Source organism: Fulmarus glacialis, unplaced genomic scaffold (genome assembly GCF_000690835.1).
Source record: "Fulmarus glacialis isolate BGI_N327 unplaced genomic scaffold, ASM69083v1 scaffold7044, whole genome shotgun sequence".
Classification (NCBI taxonomy): Eukaryota; Metazoa; Chordata; class Aves; order Procellariiformes; family Procellariidae; genus Fulmarus; species Fulmarus glacialis.
In genome coordinates, this window is record NW_009209887.1 from 1 (window position 1) to 17,880 (window position 17,880).

At 37.0% G+C, this 17,880-nt stretch overlaps 1 protein-coding gene across 3 annotated transcripts in view; it reads left to right on the forward strand.

Moving 5' to 3' along the window:
• The first annotated feature begins 185 nt into the window (after window positions 1-185).
• Window positions 186-17,880, forward strand: part of TSHR (thyroid stimulating hormone receptor) — a 69,310-nt gene continuing 51,615 nt past the window's right edge. For all 3 annotated transcript variants that reach the window (XM_009576976.1, XM_009576977.1, XM_009576978.1), the window contains exon 1: window positions 186-383. In XM_009576976.1, coding sequence (XP_009575271.1) covers window positions 214-383 — 170 coding nt within the window. In that variant the 5' untranslated portion in view covers window positions 186-213. The remainder of the gene's footprint in view (window positions 384-17,880) is intronic.

A 17,880-nucleotide genomic window follows, 5' to 3' on the forward strand; every position in this document is an offset into this window, starting at 1 on the left:
AGGGGCCGGAGCCTGCCCGAAGGAGAGGGCGCGCAGGGTTTGCTGAGCCCTTTCCTGTCCCCACTTAGGGAGGAGGCGGCGTTGTCCGGCAGAGGTGCCGCCTTTCCCGAGCAGCTTCTCCCGGCGGGGCAGCGCCGTCTGCCCCTGCGGCCCTGGTGCCGCCTTCCTTCCCCTCGGAGAAGCGGGGGGCAGAGCCGGAGCGGGCAGCGGAAGATGCTGTGCCTCCCGGTAGCCTTCCAGTTGCTGCTGGTGCTGGTGCTGTGCAGCCAGGGCACAGAGCGATGTCCGTCAGCCTTCTGCGAGTGTTCCGACGGGGATGACTACAAAATCACTTGCAGGGACATCCACTTCATTCCTAGCCTTCCGGAGGACACCCAGACCCTGTGAGTACAGTGGGATGGTTTAGGGGAGACACTAGCCCGTTGCGAGTGTTCACATTTTGCAAGCGGGAGATGCTCTGAGCTGATGTCCTGTGAGATGAGGGAGGGAAGTGGTGAGTGGGGAGTGCTGTAATTTACCTGGGTAGTACAGCATAGCGGGAACGGCAATGTGCGGACTCTGTGTGTCAGGGAGATGTAGGAAAAGTGTAGGAAAACCCTTTAGAGATGTGAAGAGATGATTGTCCGTTGGGCCTTAAAAGGTCTGGGTAGGATATGTAACTGGGCTGTTTGTGAGCAGAAGGGTGGATTCTGTGTGGCATGTGCCTAGGGGGTGAGGGGAAGGAAGGATAGATCAAACACAGTTTTGTAATTAAAAAAAGAATAGGAATTGGATGTGCCACCTCGCAAACAGTTCCACAAAAGCTTCTGTGCACTTTCAGCTTCTTTGCCAAAGTCCGACAAAAAGAATCCATGGGAACTGAGAATCCCAATATATTGTCTGGGAGACGAAATACTTCAGATAAATAAAAATGTGGAGCATGGGATAGAGCAGCAAATTTGGTGCTCAAGTACATAAACCTAAGTGTTTAGTACCGTTATAGGCACCGTAGAGTATATTGTCTGGGTTCCTGTTGCCAGTCCAGAAGAGTGTCCTGTGTCATATCAGCCCCATAGAGATATATCAGATAAATACTCTAGGGAAACCGAAATGGCGAAACCAGTCAGCTATAACTGAGCAGCTGAATCACTGCTGGCTTTTACTTTGTCTCATAAGGCACAAAATGTTTCTAGTCTCCAAGGGAAGGTTCATTTGTAAGTAGATTACTTTCTGATAAAATAAACAAACTCAAACTCAGTTGATTTATTTGTAAGATAAAACAATAACAGGTTGATTGGTTTATGTCTTGATAATGATTCTCGGGGCTTTATTTGAAAATATGAGCCATGAAGTTATTTGAACTTATTTGAATGGACTTCTCAAGATTTTTTGACACCTGAAAGTAAAGGCTTAGCAAATTGATCACTTACCTGAAAAGACAGAGAGAAAAATATTTATGTTATTTCCATTATTTATGCATGCCTTTAATCTTTTGGATGATCAGACTACAGTATTTCAGTTGATAAGATTTTAAATTATAGGGGTTTTGGTTTGGTTATTATACTTTTGTATATGCGGTTTATTTAGTTTGAAATTGCAGTAATGTTACTGTATGTAACATGTAGTATGTTCTTTGAAAGCTATCATGACAAGCTAGAAAACAAAGCAGTTTCAGTTTATAGGAGAAATATGCCTTCATACAGGCATTTAAAATAGTTGATAGAAACAGTGAGATCACAGAATGGAATTGGACACTTTCCCTGAAAAATGCTGGTGTGATGGCTGAGAAGTACCTCTCCACATACAGCTTCACAAATAAAGCACTTCGGCTGCTGGAGTTCTAGTGTTTTAAACACCTGTTGTAATGGGGGCTCTAAGATCACAAGCCACTGTTTTTAAAAGACAAAAACACCCAGTGAAAATCTTATTTCCATGGGAAAAGTAATTAACAAAAACAATTGAGAAATATTTTTATGTTTATTTTGGGTGTATTTTAATCATCAGTAACAATTGGGGTGACCCTTGCAAACTTCTCAAGAAGTGTACTCCCTACCATAGTCATTATAAGACAAGAAAAAAATCCAGGTAATGACAATTGTGATTTTATAGTGTATGGTAGAAAAGGTAGAACATGCGCTGTATAGTCTGTTTGATTTGAAAATAAATGGGAAAATTCTCTAAGAAAATAAGGAAAACGGAGTTCTTTTCACCAAAAAAAATAGCATTTTTTACTTCAGTTTGCAGTTTTCCCTCTGGATGAGGTGTGTGTATTTTCCTTCTGTGTTATTATTTGAATTGCTGAAGTCTGGTGAACTGTATCTAATTCTGTAGTCCCTTACTTTCGGCAAATGACTTAATCTTTCTTTCCCTCCATATGTTAAATGGGAATCATAACAGTTACTTGTATCTGTTTTTTGTTCAGAGTGCTTTCAGATGCTGCAGACTGACTTACTTGCATGTGGAGGATAAAATAACACAAAGAGTTTTCCTGAGAGATTGTAAGATGTGTGCCCCTGCTTCCGTCATGTTTTGCATCCTTCTGCCTTACACCTGGCAACAGTTCTGAATCAAAGACAAAAGATTCCAAAATAATTGAAGTTTCTGTTAACCTTAAGAACAAATTAACACTTCTTTTGAAGTGATGTATGTAGATGTGCATATCTGCACATTATATGTGGAAACCCTCCCCAAATCCAGCAACTTTGTTACTTTAGGTAAGGTAACTTTGCTTCTTGGTGGTTATGCATGAACCTCAAGATTGCCGATTTTAAAACTTTCTTATGTGGCTATTCAGTTTTGTTGGGTTTGTAAAGCTAAGAGACTGGTGAGTCTTCGCCAGCTTTTGGAGATGATGAGCTCTTTTCAGTGCCCAGGATCTTGAAACTCCAATTAAAGTTTCATTACGATTATTCAGTCAGGACTGTTCTCATTTCTCTGCCCTACTTTAAGACAGTGGTGTGAGCCTTTTTTTAACAAGCCATGCTTATAAGAAATTGCAAAAAATGTTTATTTCCAAACTCTTTTAGTGGAAAAGTGTCATGAACTTCAGCCAGGAAAATGCGTTTGTTTTAAACCGTTTTTAATGTATTTGTCCAAATACATTTAATGCAGGTGCTTATCCAGAATGGCTGAGTGCACAGGTACTGTTCTTGAAGATGCTTTTTTTCAGTACAAGATTTTTCTTTTTTTCTTTTTCTGTGGAGTAAACAAAATAAGTAGAAAGAAAAAGGTTTTGTGTATTACAGGCAAAGCTTGTCTTGTTGCCTGAAGTTAAGGATTATATACTCATACCATACTGTGGTAGGAAAGCAGTTCTAAGTGGTATTGAAATACAGTCCTAAAAGTAAGATACTAGGTATCAATAATTTTGTCGCATCTATATTTTCATGCCTCTCTCTGCACAGCTGACACCTGGCCTGGTCTGGTGCCATTTTACCCCTGCCCGGCCCTCCTTTGCTTCTGCCTCTGCCTATCCTTGACTCCATTCCTCCTTCATGCTGTGGCAGTGGCACTACGTGCACGGTACTGAGGGGATCCCTGTCCCAACCCTTGGCTGGCAGTGCTTTTCTCTTTCACCAGCACAGTGCTGGAACAGAGCAATGGTTGTAACATATTTTACACATTTACAAAGTGATATTTAGAACTAGCAATGGTATGTTGAATATTCATAAATACTTATTGATCAAAATGGTTTTTTGAACTAGAGAACAAATACGTAAGGACTTAACAGTTTTACCTGTAATAACTGCATCACTGGCATCCACATTTTTTATAAGTTTAATGAGTAGTTTAGAGCATTTTGAGTTCACAGAAGCTACAAGTAAAACTGAAGGAGATGATGTCTCTACTTTATATTAAAAATAAATTTAACTGATTTAAAATGTTTTCCCCCACATCCTAGTCCTAGGAATTGTCTGAAATTCAGAGCTATTTTGACTTCAGGTAATTCTATCATGATTTTTTTATAGACTTCATTACTCCAGAAATAAGTATGGAGCCTCATAAATACATCTTCATAAATAACCTTGCAACATAAGCATGTAATTATTGTCCCTATTTTAATGATGAAGTACCGAGAGTCTAAAAGAACAGGAAAAACACTGACATAGTTAAAGAGACAACTGAAGGAAGCTATTAGGGCATCCTTCAGAAAATGGAAGTCATGCCCAAATGAGGAAATCTTTGGAAACTTGAAGTACAAAAATATTTTGAAGAGAAAATTGTAATATCATAAAAACTCAGTGTAGTCCTTAAAACACAAAAGAGGGTAAGTCTGAAAAACTTCTATCAAACTGAAGTGTCAGTATGAAGCTTGTTTGAAACAAATTGAAAAATTGAATAAAATTAAATTCCCTGAGCCAGATAATACTTGTGTAAGAGTTCCAAAGACATTAAAATATGAAATTGTTGCATTACCTACTGTAGTATGTAACTTACCATTTAAATCAGCCATGGTGACAGAGGAATGGAAGGTCACAAGTGTAGCATAATTCCTTTAAAAAGGTGCTTTAGGAAATACCTTGGGAACTAAACGCTGGTAGGTCTATCTTCTTTAGAAGACTGTGAAAAATAGGAAGGAATCGATCTGGTTTTCATAAAGGGAAAGCTCGCTTCACAAATATATATGCTAGTTCTTTGAAGGAATCAGAAACATGTAAATACATTGATTTTTAAACTCGCATTTTAAAAAAAAAAATCAGCAAGGACCTTAGGAAAGACTTGAGACAAATTAGCTGTTAGACATAGGAAAGAAAGCTGGTTTATGGATTGATAACAGGTTTAAGCAAGGAGAAAAAAAGGTGGTAATAAACTCCTAATTTTCAGAATATAGGGAATTCATCAAAGGATCTGTACTTGTAACTATGACATCAAACAATCTGGGTGTAGGGTGCTCCTTGTTTAGGCTGTTCCTAGCTTCTTTTAATCTGGGTGTTGTAGTAAGCTGCACATAGATATGCTGTGGTCTTGATGAGTGAGCTGCCATCAATACATGCTATGTTTATCTCCTGCTACTTCTCCTCAGTAGCCTGCCACCAGCTATTATAGGTAGCTGAAAAGACAAAAATCTTACTGTTCCCTTTGATTAAGCCTAATTGGCCTTAGAGTGAGCAGGAAGTACATATATCCACTGCAGGGAGACTAAAACCTATAGTTTACTCTTTTAGCTTCATAAAGGTTGATAACGCAGCTTCTTGCCTGCATATTTTAGAAAGTGGCCTCAGAAGATTTCAGTAAGATGTAATCTTAACTACATTGTAAAAAAATATTTGGGTTGTGAATGGCTTATGATCTACCACCATTTAACTGTAGCAGAAAGAGTATGTTTGCTTTCTAACAACTGTTTAAGTAAAACTCACTGTCTGTGAACAGTCACATGGTAAAATGTTATAATAAAATGCTAGGTGCTTGTTTGTGAACTTCATTTGTTTTCCCTTCTTAGTAAGTTGTAGAGGCATAGATTTGAAGGCCAAGAAGGCTCATGGGAACATCTAGTCTGACATTCTGGATGATAAAAAGCATAAAACTTCCCAATAGGTAAAGTTAATTAGAGCTCCTTCTCCTTTTTTTTTTTTTTTGGGGGTAGAAAAATCCTGTATTGTTTGTTTAAAAATAATATTAAAAAGAATAATATTAAAAAGAATCCTATACAACTGTTAACAATTTGTTCAAATGCTCAATAATCCTTGCTTTTTGTCTGTGTTTCTGGCTACTGCTGTGCGGTACAAAGTAGGGAAGTGTATTTAGGCATTGAATTTATGCACTTTGAATTGCCACTCTGGAATGAATTGCCACTCTCTGCATTGACTCCAAGAAATTCAGGCTTCTAATTTTGATCCTCTGAACTGCACATAAGAAAAGTGCCAGAACTATCCTGGAGTAAATGGTTGGGATAAATCCCTTCTCTCCCAAGATGAAATCTGGGCAACTGTAGCTGTATGCCACCAGATTTTGTGGGGTCTTTACCTGTCAGATGAAAAAGCCCCACATTCTCACAGTTAACATGATCAAATTGCTCCTTTTTGTTTTGATAAATTGAACAAATTATGATCCTGGTGTCTTCCACTGTAACGTATATTTTTCAATACTTTGTTTAAACCTGTGATTCCTTTCTGAACTGTCGCCAACATTCCTACCTCCTTCTTAAACTATGAGCATTAGAATTGAACTACCCATATGCTTTATTAAACGTTTTTGGGTAAAGAGCTCCAATCAGTTATCCATTGAGCATAAACCTTAAGTCATTTTCAAAGTCTTTGTTTTTGAGAATAGTGTCTGCCTAACCTGTAAGAAAAATTTGTAGTTTGCTTTCTTACATTTTTTTTCTGCTCATCTATTTCAGTGCACATTGTCTGCTTTACTCAATTTACCAAATGTTCCAGCTCTCTGTTTATCAGTGACTTGTCTTCTTCATTATTTACAATTCTCACAAAATTTGTTCTCTGTTTGAGTTACATAATTCAGCACATTTATCACTCTCCTCATCAGAAAGTCTGCTTTCCTTTTTTGTTGAATCTGGCAATATTTGTTGTTCGTATAGGGATCATGAGCAATTTATTCCCCCCTCCCCTTCTTTCTCTCTCTGACTGCTGTAGTGCAAACAACTCCTCAGCTGAAAGATTTCTTTTATCAACTTAATAAAAACAAGATGGTGCCATTATTTAAGAACCATTTCTGGACTGAAACATCAGAGTCTAAATCTGAATATTCCTTTTAAAACAGAACCTTTCACATAAAGATCTAATAATCAATGGAGGACCAAGTTTGCTGAAACTTTCAGATCTTCCTATCTTAGGAGTACTTTTTTCATCTTGCAAAGGTAACTATTCCCTTCGTAGCAAAACCAGAAGATTGGTATAATGACTTTGTCACTGAAAGGCATTTTCATGTAAGAGTTGATCGCAGTATAGCAATTTTCCTTTTTCTCTCTCCCCAGATTTTCTTGTCTCCTAGTCCACTTTCCTCTCATAACTGAATTATTTTAGAAGTAGCCTACGATATCATTAACCCATGGAAAAATATTATCAAAAAGTACCTCAGAAGGAAATCCTCTTAAGAGTAGAGGAATGGTTGTACTTGGTCAGACCAAAGGTCCACCTAGTCCGCTATCCTGTTTCTGTTAGAGTCCGTGAGCAGGTGCTGAGAGAAGAGTATAAGAGAAGTGAGTATTGTACTTTCCCCTAATATTCTCCTAACCTTTAACAATAATGGGATTAATAAGCTAGATGTTCTTCTTGTCCCTATGCAGAAACAACTGTTTTCATGTTGGTTTTGAAACATGTTTTGTTTTTAAAAGCTTTCAGAGATTAAGTCTTCACAAGCTCCCCTCAGCAGTCTTTTCCGCTGCTTCACTCTCTTCCTGATGCTTTTCTTTGGATTCTTTCAAACTAATCCACCATTTTCCTGAGACGTGCTGTTCCAAAATGCATCAATATCAATGCTGACTAGGTATTACAAGTAGAATTGGTGTTCCTAGGTGTAAAATGACACATGTGGGGAGGTCAGGAAGAGATGGGGGTTTTTCCCTGAAAAAACATTAAACTATTTCTAGCTGCTGAAGAATGGAATTAGCAAAAACTCTGCCACTTAATTCAATATATTTAATTGAGGTATAGAAGTGAAGTGAGTTTTCATCTAAATATGAAACAACTATTTTATTAGGCTACAGCAGTGACATTAAGAACATAAGAATAGCCATGCTGACTGAAATGAAGGACCCATTTTGCCAAGTACTCTGTATCTGAGAGGTTCCACAGACAGACTGGAAGGATAAGAACAGGCCAAGCACATGTAATACTCCCTTAATAGTTTCCCAGCTTCTCACCTTTTTCAGTTGAAGGAATTTCCCGACCCTGTTCATTAATACATTTTTGTGCCTATTTTTTAATTCTCAACGGATCTCTCTTTCAGTTGCACATCCAATTTTGCCTTGAGCTTATATCAGCTTCTTCAGGATCAATATCCACAATGACTTTTGACAAGGAGTTTCACAGGTCTGCTTCCTGTTGCATGAAGAAACACTTCCCTTTTGGTTTTGGTGGGTTTGTGTTTTTGTTTTTTTTTTTAACTTCCTGAACTTGTCTCCCTCTAGCTTCATATATATGCCATTTTGTTCTTGTTTTCGGAGAAGGAGTAAACAGTCAATCCCATCTTCTCCCTGCCTTTCCTGATGTGTGGACCTCTATTATGTCTCCGTTCAGCCATTCCTCAGCCAGAGTGAAGGGTCCCAGGCTACCCAGTATTTTCTGTGGAAACTATTCCATACCTTTGATCATCCTTCTTGCTTTCTTTGTATTTCTTGCGTTTCTAAGTAAATATTCTACTCCAAGTGACAATACCAGTGCTCTACAAGGTATTCAAGGTAGAGACAAACCCCAAATTTGTACAGTGGCTGAAGTATGTTATCTATTCCTTTCCCAGTATTTTCTAATAGTTTGATTTGGGAGGTTTTTTTGACTCTTCCTAAGCACTGAATCCATGTTTTCACGGAACTAATGCCAAGATCTAACATAATGCCAAGATCTGCTCCTGAGTGAAAATTACGAGCTCAGAACCTGTCACTTTTAATATATGTATCTATGTATGATTTTCCCCCTGTGTATCATTTACATCTATTGACACCAAATTTCATATACCATTTTATTTTCCAGCCACTCAGTCCTGTAAGAGCCTTCTGAAATTCTTCACAGTCAGCTCTTAGCATTACTACCTTAATAACTTCCTAGCATGAGTAAACATTATTACCTTACTGTTCACCCCCCTTTTCCAGGTCATTTATGAATGTATATTTAACAGCCTAAGTTCTTACCTAGATCCCTGTGGAACTTCATTTACTCGTCTCCTTTGTTTCCTATTTTTAACCAATAATTTATTTGGAGTGTATTTATCCAAACTGTCACAATCTTGGAAATTAACTAGACTTTATTTTTTTCCCTAGGAAAAAAGTAAATTTTCCTTGTATATTGAAGTGTCTCCCTTGGGAGGAGGTAATTGCATAAACTTATTTTTAATATGTAAAATCCTTACATAAACATTTATGCATGCTGGAAAATAACAGTGAAAACTATTTCCTAAGGAAGATCTAATTAAAGATACAAATAAAGGTATTACCTTAGAACCTGCTGAGTGTGCTGTCTTTGATCAGCCTCAAAACTTAGATCTACTTACTTGTATATTATCAGCCTTATCACGGTATTGCAGTACCATGTTCGCTGTCTTTGGCAGCTTATCTAAGATTCTAAACCTGAAGCGTTCTACAGTCTGAAATACCAGCTGGTACACCATTGCTTTTGTTACTGTTAATAAAAATGTCATGGATGCTGACCAGGTTTCCGTACCAGCATTTGTTAGTTTCCCTTGTCCTTCAGTGAGGATTTTAAACTATGTGACAGGCAGGAAAAATGTCTTTGAAAGGCTGTCACTGGATTTTTAGTTCTGTTCTGGATCCCCTTTTAAAAGAGGTTACATTTTGAATGTCCATTTGCACACCGGTTGCACTTCTCATACTTATCTTTATTTAACTTGCATTGTCATCACTACAAGTCAACTCCAGCACATTCCTTACATTCCTCAAATAGGAAAAATCAAGCAAATTACATTCATTATTTCATCAATTGTCTATATTGCCATCATTTGTGGACCAAAACCCTATAACTGTGGGCGTACACAAGGACAGAACATCGATAGTTCTCGCCTCCAAAAGTAATGTAGGACTGCAGATAGATATAGACAACATGGGCATCTCTAAGGCAGTAGAAAGCTGTATATTTACATGTATAATATACGCACATTTCTGGAATAGGGTTGTGGTTTTTTTCCTAAGGTAGAGCTCTGCCACTATTGTAATTGATAAATGAAAGACATTTAAGCTAAGCAAATATGAAACCAAAATTACTGGTTTTGTGTGTTTTCAGTAGAAATTCAAGCAGTTTTGAAGTAACTTCCTGTGTAATTTTATTTCTAAAAGTCCTGTGGTGAATCTTAACAGTATTATGATGAATGTATCTTTACATTTCCCTATGTGCTTTTAATGTTTGTCATATGTACAAAAAAATTAGGTTTCAGAGATCTTTCTGAATTTTAAAGTATCTCTGGCTGTTTGTAAAGGCCTCTTTAAAGGCTGAGGTTTTTAAAGCCTGTTTCCTTTCTGTCACATATGATCTCAGACTTTCTTTGTCTCACAAAACCAGATGTCGCTTTTTTGTTCAAATGGAATAGCAGGAAATTTCTTAATTTACGTTCAAAATGTAAAGAAAATTATTAACTAAATCATGCTGTTCTATAATCTCTGCTCAGCTAGTCAGATTCCAATCAAATTCCCTCTTACTCCCAAATAAACATACAAAGATTTCTTTAAAGGGACATGGTTCAAGTGGTCTTGTAGCGCAAATATGATCTACTGAAACATTTTCACAGTCTGGGAGAATGGCCTCTGTACTGCAGCTACTTTTTAATCCATGTGTCTGACTCATACAGAAATCAAGAAAATTAACAAAAAAAAAGTTGAAAAAATGCTTTAATTATATGCAAATGGCAAGAAAGGCTAGGTAGAAAAAGAAGACATCATTTTGGTGGAAAGGGTGAAAATTCTCTGCTTGTGGATCTATGGTACCAATTTTTTTCCTGACCACCAGAAAAAAGGTAATGCTGTTGTTCAGAGTTGTGATTTTGCAATCAGTATAGATACACATGTTCAGAATTATATCAGGAGCAAACCTTTTATTCTGGGCTACATGAATTTAAAAATTGCCATCAGGATTGTCTCAGCCTCAGTTGAATGCATGCGGTCATGTTCAGGTATGACAAAACATTGTAATGGAGATAACTTCTGAAGAAGTCATAGAATAATTTTTTTCTTTGTAACTGAATTTACCCACCAAGAAGGAATAGAATTATTTTTCTAATAGCTATGTTAAGCTCTAGACTTTCATTTTTTTAAACCTTTGTTCACTCTCTCGTTTTGAGAGAGACTTCCCCTTTTCCCAGCTTGCATCAGTCCTTGTGGAGGAAGGGAGAGGAGTTTCACCACTCAGAGAGGTTCTGCAGGAAAATTATATTTCATATAGTCCTAGTTTATATTACCATTTGTGGAAACTCCCTAATTAAATGGATAAGGTGAAAACTGCATTTTTTAACTTGGGGTCTTTTAAATTATTTTGGTGGGCATTTCCTTTCTGACTAATGGGTCTGAGTTTAAAGCAGCTTACTTCATTAGTTCTTGGGGTACAAGTGTGTGTACTAACTCTTTGGAGTGTCCTGGAGCATAAAAACTTAACAATTATTGTACTGGGTCATAAAGAAAGCTCCAACTCACCCAAGATCCTGTCCTGAACATTGACCAAAAGCAGATACCCAGGACACAGGGTGTGAATAGTCTTATACACAGGGATCAAATTAGGAGAGCCAAAGTTCTCCTGGAGCTGAAACTAGCAAGGGATGTGAAGGGTAACGAGAGGGACTTCTGTAAGTGCACGGTCAGCAAAAGGAAAACCAAGGAAACTGTGGGCCCACTGCTGAGGGGGGGCAAGGGACCTTGTGACAAAGGATATGGAAAAGGCCCCAATGTCTTCTTTGCACTGGTTTTTTTTTTTTTTTCATCTGCTCCCAGGCCTCCTAGGTCCCTTCGCCTAGTAGCACAGGAAGGAACATTGAGGAAATGGAGCATTACCTGCAGTAGAAGATAGACTAAAGAAGCACTGAAGTGTACTGGACATACAGAAATCTATGGGACCAGATGGGGTGCATCTAAGGGTGATGAGGGAGCTGGTCGATGTCATTGTCAGGCCACTCTAACATGTTTGAAAGGTCATGGTGATCAAGGGAGGTTCATGATGTCTGAAAAAGGCAGACATCATGCACATCTTCCATTAAGGCGAAAAGGAGGATCTGGGGAAACACAGGCTGGTGGCTGCTATGTAGTTATTTTTTGTATGCAAGTCATTCTGTACCTATGAACATCCTTTTGCAGGTGCTATATACATGACCAGTGCCAAAACAATTTTCTTTATTTTGTTCTATATTTCTGTCTTAATAATTCCTAAGATTCAGTTTGCCTTTTTGACCTCTGCTGAGCAGCTGGCAGCAATTATAGGCACTTAGTGGTCCTCTGATTAGAAACAATAGTAGCCAGCAATTACAGCCTGTTCTTAGTCTCTTTCCCAGTAGGAAATGAGCCTCTTCTGACTGCTGTTTTCTGAAATTTCGCGGTCCCATTTGAACTTTCTTTGCAGCCATTTATAGGCTCTTAGCTTGATATTTCAGAAACACAGCTCTTCTCTATCATACTCGGAGTATGTGCTCCTCCGGTGCAGATGGAGCAAGGTAGTAGGCCGTTTGGAAGGGTGGCCAGCAGAGGGACCGCATACTGCCAGGTAGATCTGCCCAGAATTAATAAACCAGAATAAATCATTGTGATCTTTAAAGAACATTTAGGTGTGAGCTGAGACTGATAAGACCTTTAGAATCAATCATACTGAAAGTATGCCAGTGTTTTTAGGGAAGTATTATTTTTGTTAGTAGTTGTCAGAAAAAAATCTAGGCATGAAATATTCTTTCACCCATGGGACTCTCTCTTAGATACCAGGGCTAAGAAGCAAAACCAGAAGAGAAATCTGCACTATTTCTACAGAAAAATAGAAGAATGCAATGCTAAAGACATTAAGCAGAGAAATCCGGGGATCCAGTGAAAGGTATAGAAGAAAGAAAAAATAGGAGTAAGAGGCATAAGAGGTCAGAGCAGAAACAATCTCTTTGTGGTCTATCTTACTACCTATGGCTGAAAGATAGCCTTAAAAGAGTTTTCGTATTGTGCCATCGAGGTGGTTTAACTCTTTTCTGAATTACACATCATTATACACTTAACATGCTAGGTTATAGTGTTAGGTTTCATTTCAATTACCTTTACTGGCTCTTCAATCTCTATATTTAACTATCTCCTCATCCATGAGAGAAAATAGCTCAAACTTTGTCTTGTGTGACTCAGTCTTTCTTCTTAAAGATTGCCATTTAAAACGTTGGTTTTCATTAAATGGGGATATACTAGAGGTAATTGCTGTATACTTTGGTACTTTTGATTTTATTTCAAAACAAGTTGAAAAGATTTCCATAAAGTTACTCTATGATGCTTTCTTTAGATCCAGACAGATCACACTCGCTTTCTTGAGATCAAGAGAGAACTAGTCTTATTTTAGCATAAGTCAGCAGCTCATTATCTGTGTTGAGGTTTAAATTGTAATGAATTTAGGTGCTATCATTGCTTCTACTTGAGTCAGTAGCATTGGATTTCGCAAAATCCTGGATATCATTGTTTCGCATTGACTTAGGTAAGGTATTAGGGCACTGTCTGTATTGTAGAATCTTGAATAGAACAGAAGCTGTTGACATAAAATGGGCTTTTTGCAGATGGGACCATTTTTAATTCTTGAGTATAACAAGATACTTTTTCTACTCTCTAAAATTTTGGCTACTCTTTAAGAGACATCTAAGTGTGGCTAACAAGCTGCTATACTATTAGCAGCCTCACAACTAAAGTTGTTAGTTTATTCGAGGCTGTTTAATGGGTTTCCTGTGAACATGAGGATGTATAAGGGCTAAGCCCAGCAAAAAAAGCACGTTTGAAGTTGTTGAGGAACTGAGATTGTACTGCATAATACCCATCCCTGTTTTGGAGATCATCATTTGACAGTAGTCTGTCTGTACTACATGTGAAATTATTCCATCACAGTTGGTGATGAAGGCAGATAATTTAGATTTTTTTACACCACATCCTGAAATGGTCCAGTTTTCCAAATATAATCACCTTTTTAAGACTGTTTTGAGGTTCTGTAAACCCATGTTATGGAAAATAGCAAACATCTATTGATTTTGCAAATATATAAAAAGCCTGTATGAGTCAGATTTGTGAGAAGTTGCCTTCTTAACCGATACCAACAGAAAACATACTATTATTAGCTTTTTGCAAAACACTTTGTAAACAATTGCTTAGTAGTTACAGTATTTTGTAATATTTAAGCTTTTTCTTTCCTTTCACAGTTATATCGGTAAGCTCTGTTTCTCAATTCAGGAGAAGGCTGTTGTGTGCTTCTGAAGTGTAATGGGTTGGAAATTTAATGTCAAAAGAAAACAATGTAATGAAAACTGACTGCAATAGCAATTCAAGATTCAGTGAACTGTAACACTTACAGAATCAGTCTGTTAAACGACTGTCAAAATCCTCTCCTAAAATAGAGTTTTTTAACTCTGGCGTAAAACACTTTTTTGCTATTAAGTCGATCAAAACTAGTCATCTCCACAGACAAGGAAAAGATAAAAATTAGTTTCTTCTGCCACATCACCATTGTCTTTTGTGACAATGTGCAGTATTCTCATTTAAGTGAACCTCCTCTTAGCATCTACAAAAGAACTATTTGCAGTCCCTCTGCTTTTCTGTTGAGCAAGCTATGTGTGTAGTTAAAGCATACTGAAGTAATGCTTGCTTCTACTGGGAATGGGAATGGCTTTTTGTTTTGCGCTTGTACAGTTCCCAGCACTGGCTGGGTTTTGTGCCATGACGCAGGAATTTTAAATGTTACAAACGTACAAGAAATGCTACTGATACATTGCTACTGATAAGCAATGAAAAAAAAATTGTATTCAATGTTCGAAAAATATTATTTTGATCTTCAGTAGTCTCTCTGGTCCCTTTCTGTCACTGATTCCTGTTCTTCATATGGTCACTTCATTGGGTGTTGTGTGTGTGTACAGTAAAGCAGTGCATAGTTTGTAAATAACTTCAAGAACCCTTAGAACAGTTTTTTCTACGACTCACCATTGTGGTTATGAACAAATCGTTTCACTTTAACATTTCACTTTAACTGAGAGGATAATACATACTAATTTTTTGGACCTAGTGGATGTCAACATGCAGGATTTTTGTATGTCAACAGCAGGATTACAGAAGTAATATCATGCCTTTTCAAGAAAAACAGGTAAATATAATAACGTGTCAGATTTGAAAGGAAATTTTAAAAGTACAGGTTTTTGTAAAATGCAGTATTTTGGAAGCATTTTATGTTACAGCATGTGCATAAAATTATTTGAATGATTACCTGAAAGACAATTGATAAGATATTTTAATGGATTTGGTAAGTATAATGGTGTTTGGTAGAAAAGAAATTGATTATTTTAAGAAAGCTCGAATCTGGTTTTGGCTTCAGAAATAGTTAAATACTTTTACAAATGAAAACAGCTCAGTGTTGTTCGGAAAATGAACTAATTACAACTAAAACTTTTCTTTTAAAAAGTGTAGCTGTTTCTTATGATAACCTACAGAATATCCAGATATTGCCAAAGGTCAAGGAAAAATCTTCCAGTTGTGAGAAATGTGACCAGCGAATAGGCTGCATGTCTGTGTTTGATATTTACATGTGATGCCTCATCATGTACTTAACTTGACTTCTACTTTCTTTATTTGATGCAGAAACAGCAGTTGCACACTGGGTTTACAGGTAACCTGTGTACCATGGGGTGTATTAACAATTTCCTTTGAGGAACGTGAGTGATATCTTACACTGGTATGAATTGAAAATTTCAAAGGTAGCTCCCAGTTTTGTTCAGAACTCATGTTATGGGTATGTTTGTAGGACTTGGAAACATATTTCCCAAAACAAAGCAGTTAATTTATTTTAAGAGGTAGTTTTTTTTAGTTCAGTATTTCATTTAGTAATTTATTGTCTTTTCAACTTTATTGTCTATTCAACTTTGCCTTGAATAAGGAGAAAATATTTAAAACAGTTGACCAATAGTCTTAGTGTTTGTACATAAAGGCAAACATCCATGGAGAAAATAATTTGTATCCTTCAAATGTTAAGCACAAAGGCCTTACACAGACCTTACCACTATGCAGGGCAGTTGTGTATGATTTTTACAAAAAACAGTTTTAATTTGGCATAAGTTGAAGTGTGACTTGTCATTATTTTAAATGCCAATATTTTCTTTTAGATTCTTGAAAATGTATTGGCCTTTGCTGCTTTTTCTGAGGAAATATTTTGTATTTGAAAAACAAATTTGGAAAACAGAGGGCAAGTGATTTAATGATATATCCAGTTCAGGATTTTACTAAGTCACATATTTAAAATGCAACTTTAAAATTATCTCTTGCCATTTCTTAGAATGTACAACTGTGTCATTGCAAGGGAATTATTTTGATTAAATCTTCTGCAGAAATTTACAAATTCATATTAAAGTGTGATTGTCTTACTATGACACCCTAGAAATACTTCTGTTGTTTGCATTTTGTATGGCCACCTTCTCTTAGCATTGAAATGTATACTAAGCAAAACATTAAGCCACTATCTAGTTTCCCATTTGATTTTTCTTCAGATTTTAGTGGTACCGATTATGTTTGCACCTGCTCAGCCAGCGTCTTCCAGCCGTTCTCTGTATTAGTGCAGTTGCTCACAGGATTCTTCCTTACCATGTTTTTTGCAGTTCTCGGTATCTCAGCTGTTTAGGATTAAATACCTCTGCCTTGTAGGTGTTTAAATGGCATGCTTTCCTCAGCACTGACAGTTCTGAAATCTATTAAACGACATTAGCAACCTACTGGTTTGCTGGTAAATGGAAGGTAACATTCGGTAGAGCCAGTGTCTCCTGTAAAATCTTCATTTTTTACTCAGATCCAGCAAGAAGCAGTGGGTGATCACAAATTGAGCAAGAATAAGCTCCGACATTATGGATTGATGTTTTCTGTTTGCTATATATTAGCAAGTAACCAACCTGAATTCTTGCCTGTCAGTCTGACAGTGTCCATATGCACCTCAGTACGTAGGAAGAGGATATGTTAGCGCCAAGAACTTACTTTCAATACAGAATTGTCCCAAATGCTGGCCTGCACCCTTTCATTTTGAAAGGCTCTAGTATTTCTTTAATTTCTTAGGGCTGGGCCAGTTTTGACGTATACTTTATATTATTCCTTTGGACTGCTAGTTAATTGTGGGAAAGTAGCTATGTAGTCTTCTAACAAATTCAGAAGTGATTTCCTACTTTTGGAGTTACTGCTGTGTGAGTCTCCCTCGCTCCTACCACTTTGGTAATACTAGCATTAGACACTAGGTGGTAATCGTCTTCTGGTAAGCTCAGGATGCATTTCAGTATGTGGAATGCCTTTTTGTAGCTATTTTTGCACCACTGAAAGACTACGATGCATTTATTTCAGAATAATAAAAAAAAAACCTAATATTTTTCAGTTTGTTTAGTTTGTGTTGGGTTTAGTTGAATATAAAAAACTAGAAGTTAAAGCGTCACTGATTGTTTACCTAGCCATTATCTTAGCTGTCATAGTTATTTCTTCTACAAAAAAGCTGGAAGATCATTGCTTGTTATGATTTTCTCAGAAAGATGAAATTAGTATGTAAAATTTCTTACCTGGTTTCACATATGGTCAATTTTTTTTCCTCTGTCTTTGTGGAGAATAGTTCATTAAAATACTTGTAGCTATTGTTGCCATGATTCAAATTACAAATCATGTCATTTTAATCTGAAATTCTTTGGATGGTCCCTATTTTTTTGTTATGTTTTGTAGGAGACATTTAAAAAATGCTTTAAAATGAAGAGGCTAAGTATGTATAATATATATTTACTTCCCTGATACATCTTATGGAAGTAATATCAAAGATACTGCTGAGGATGTTGTTAAAATCAGGTATATGTGGTTAGACATATATTTATATATTTCTTAATATAGAAAATGTGAAACCGTTTATATTTGAGGAGAATGTTGGTTTCACTTGGATTTTTCACTGACTGCCTTCAGCTCCTGTTAAAAGAGAATGTCTTCTCAGTGCTGGCATGGCCAACTAGATGCTTTTTGCTTCCTTATTTAGGGCTTCGAAGTAGCTGCAGAGATTGCTGCAGACAGGCTGCAAC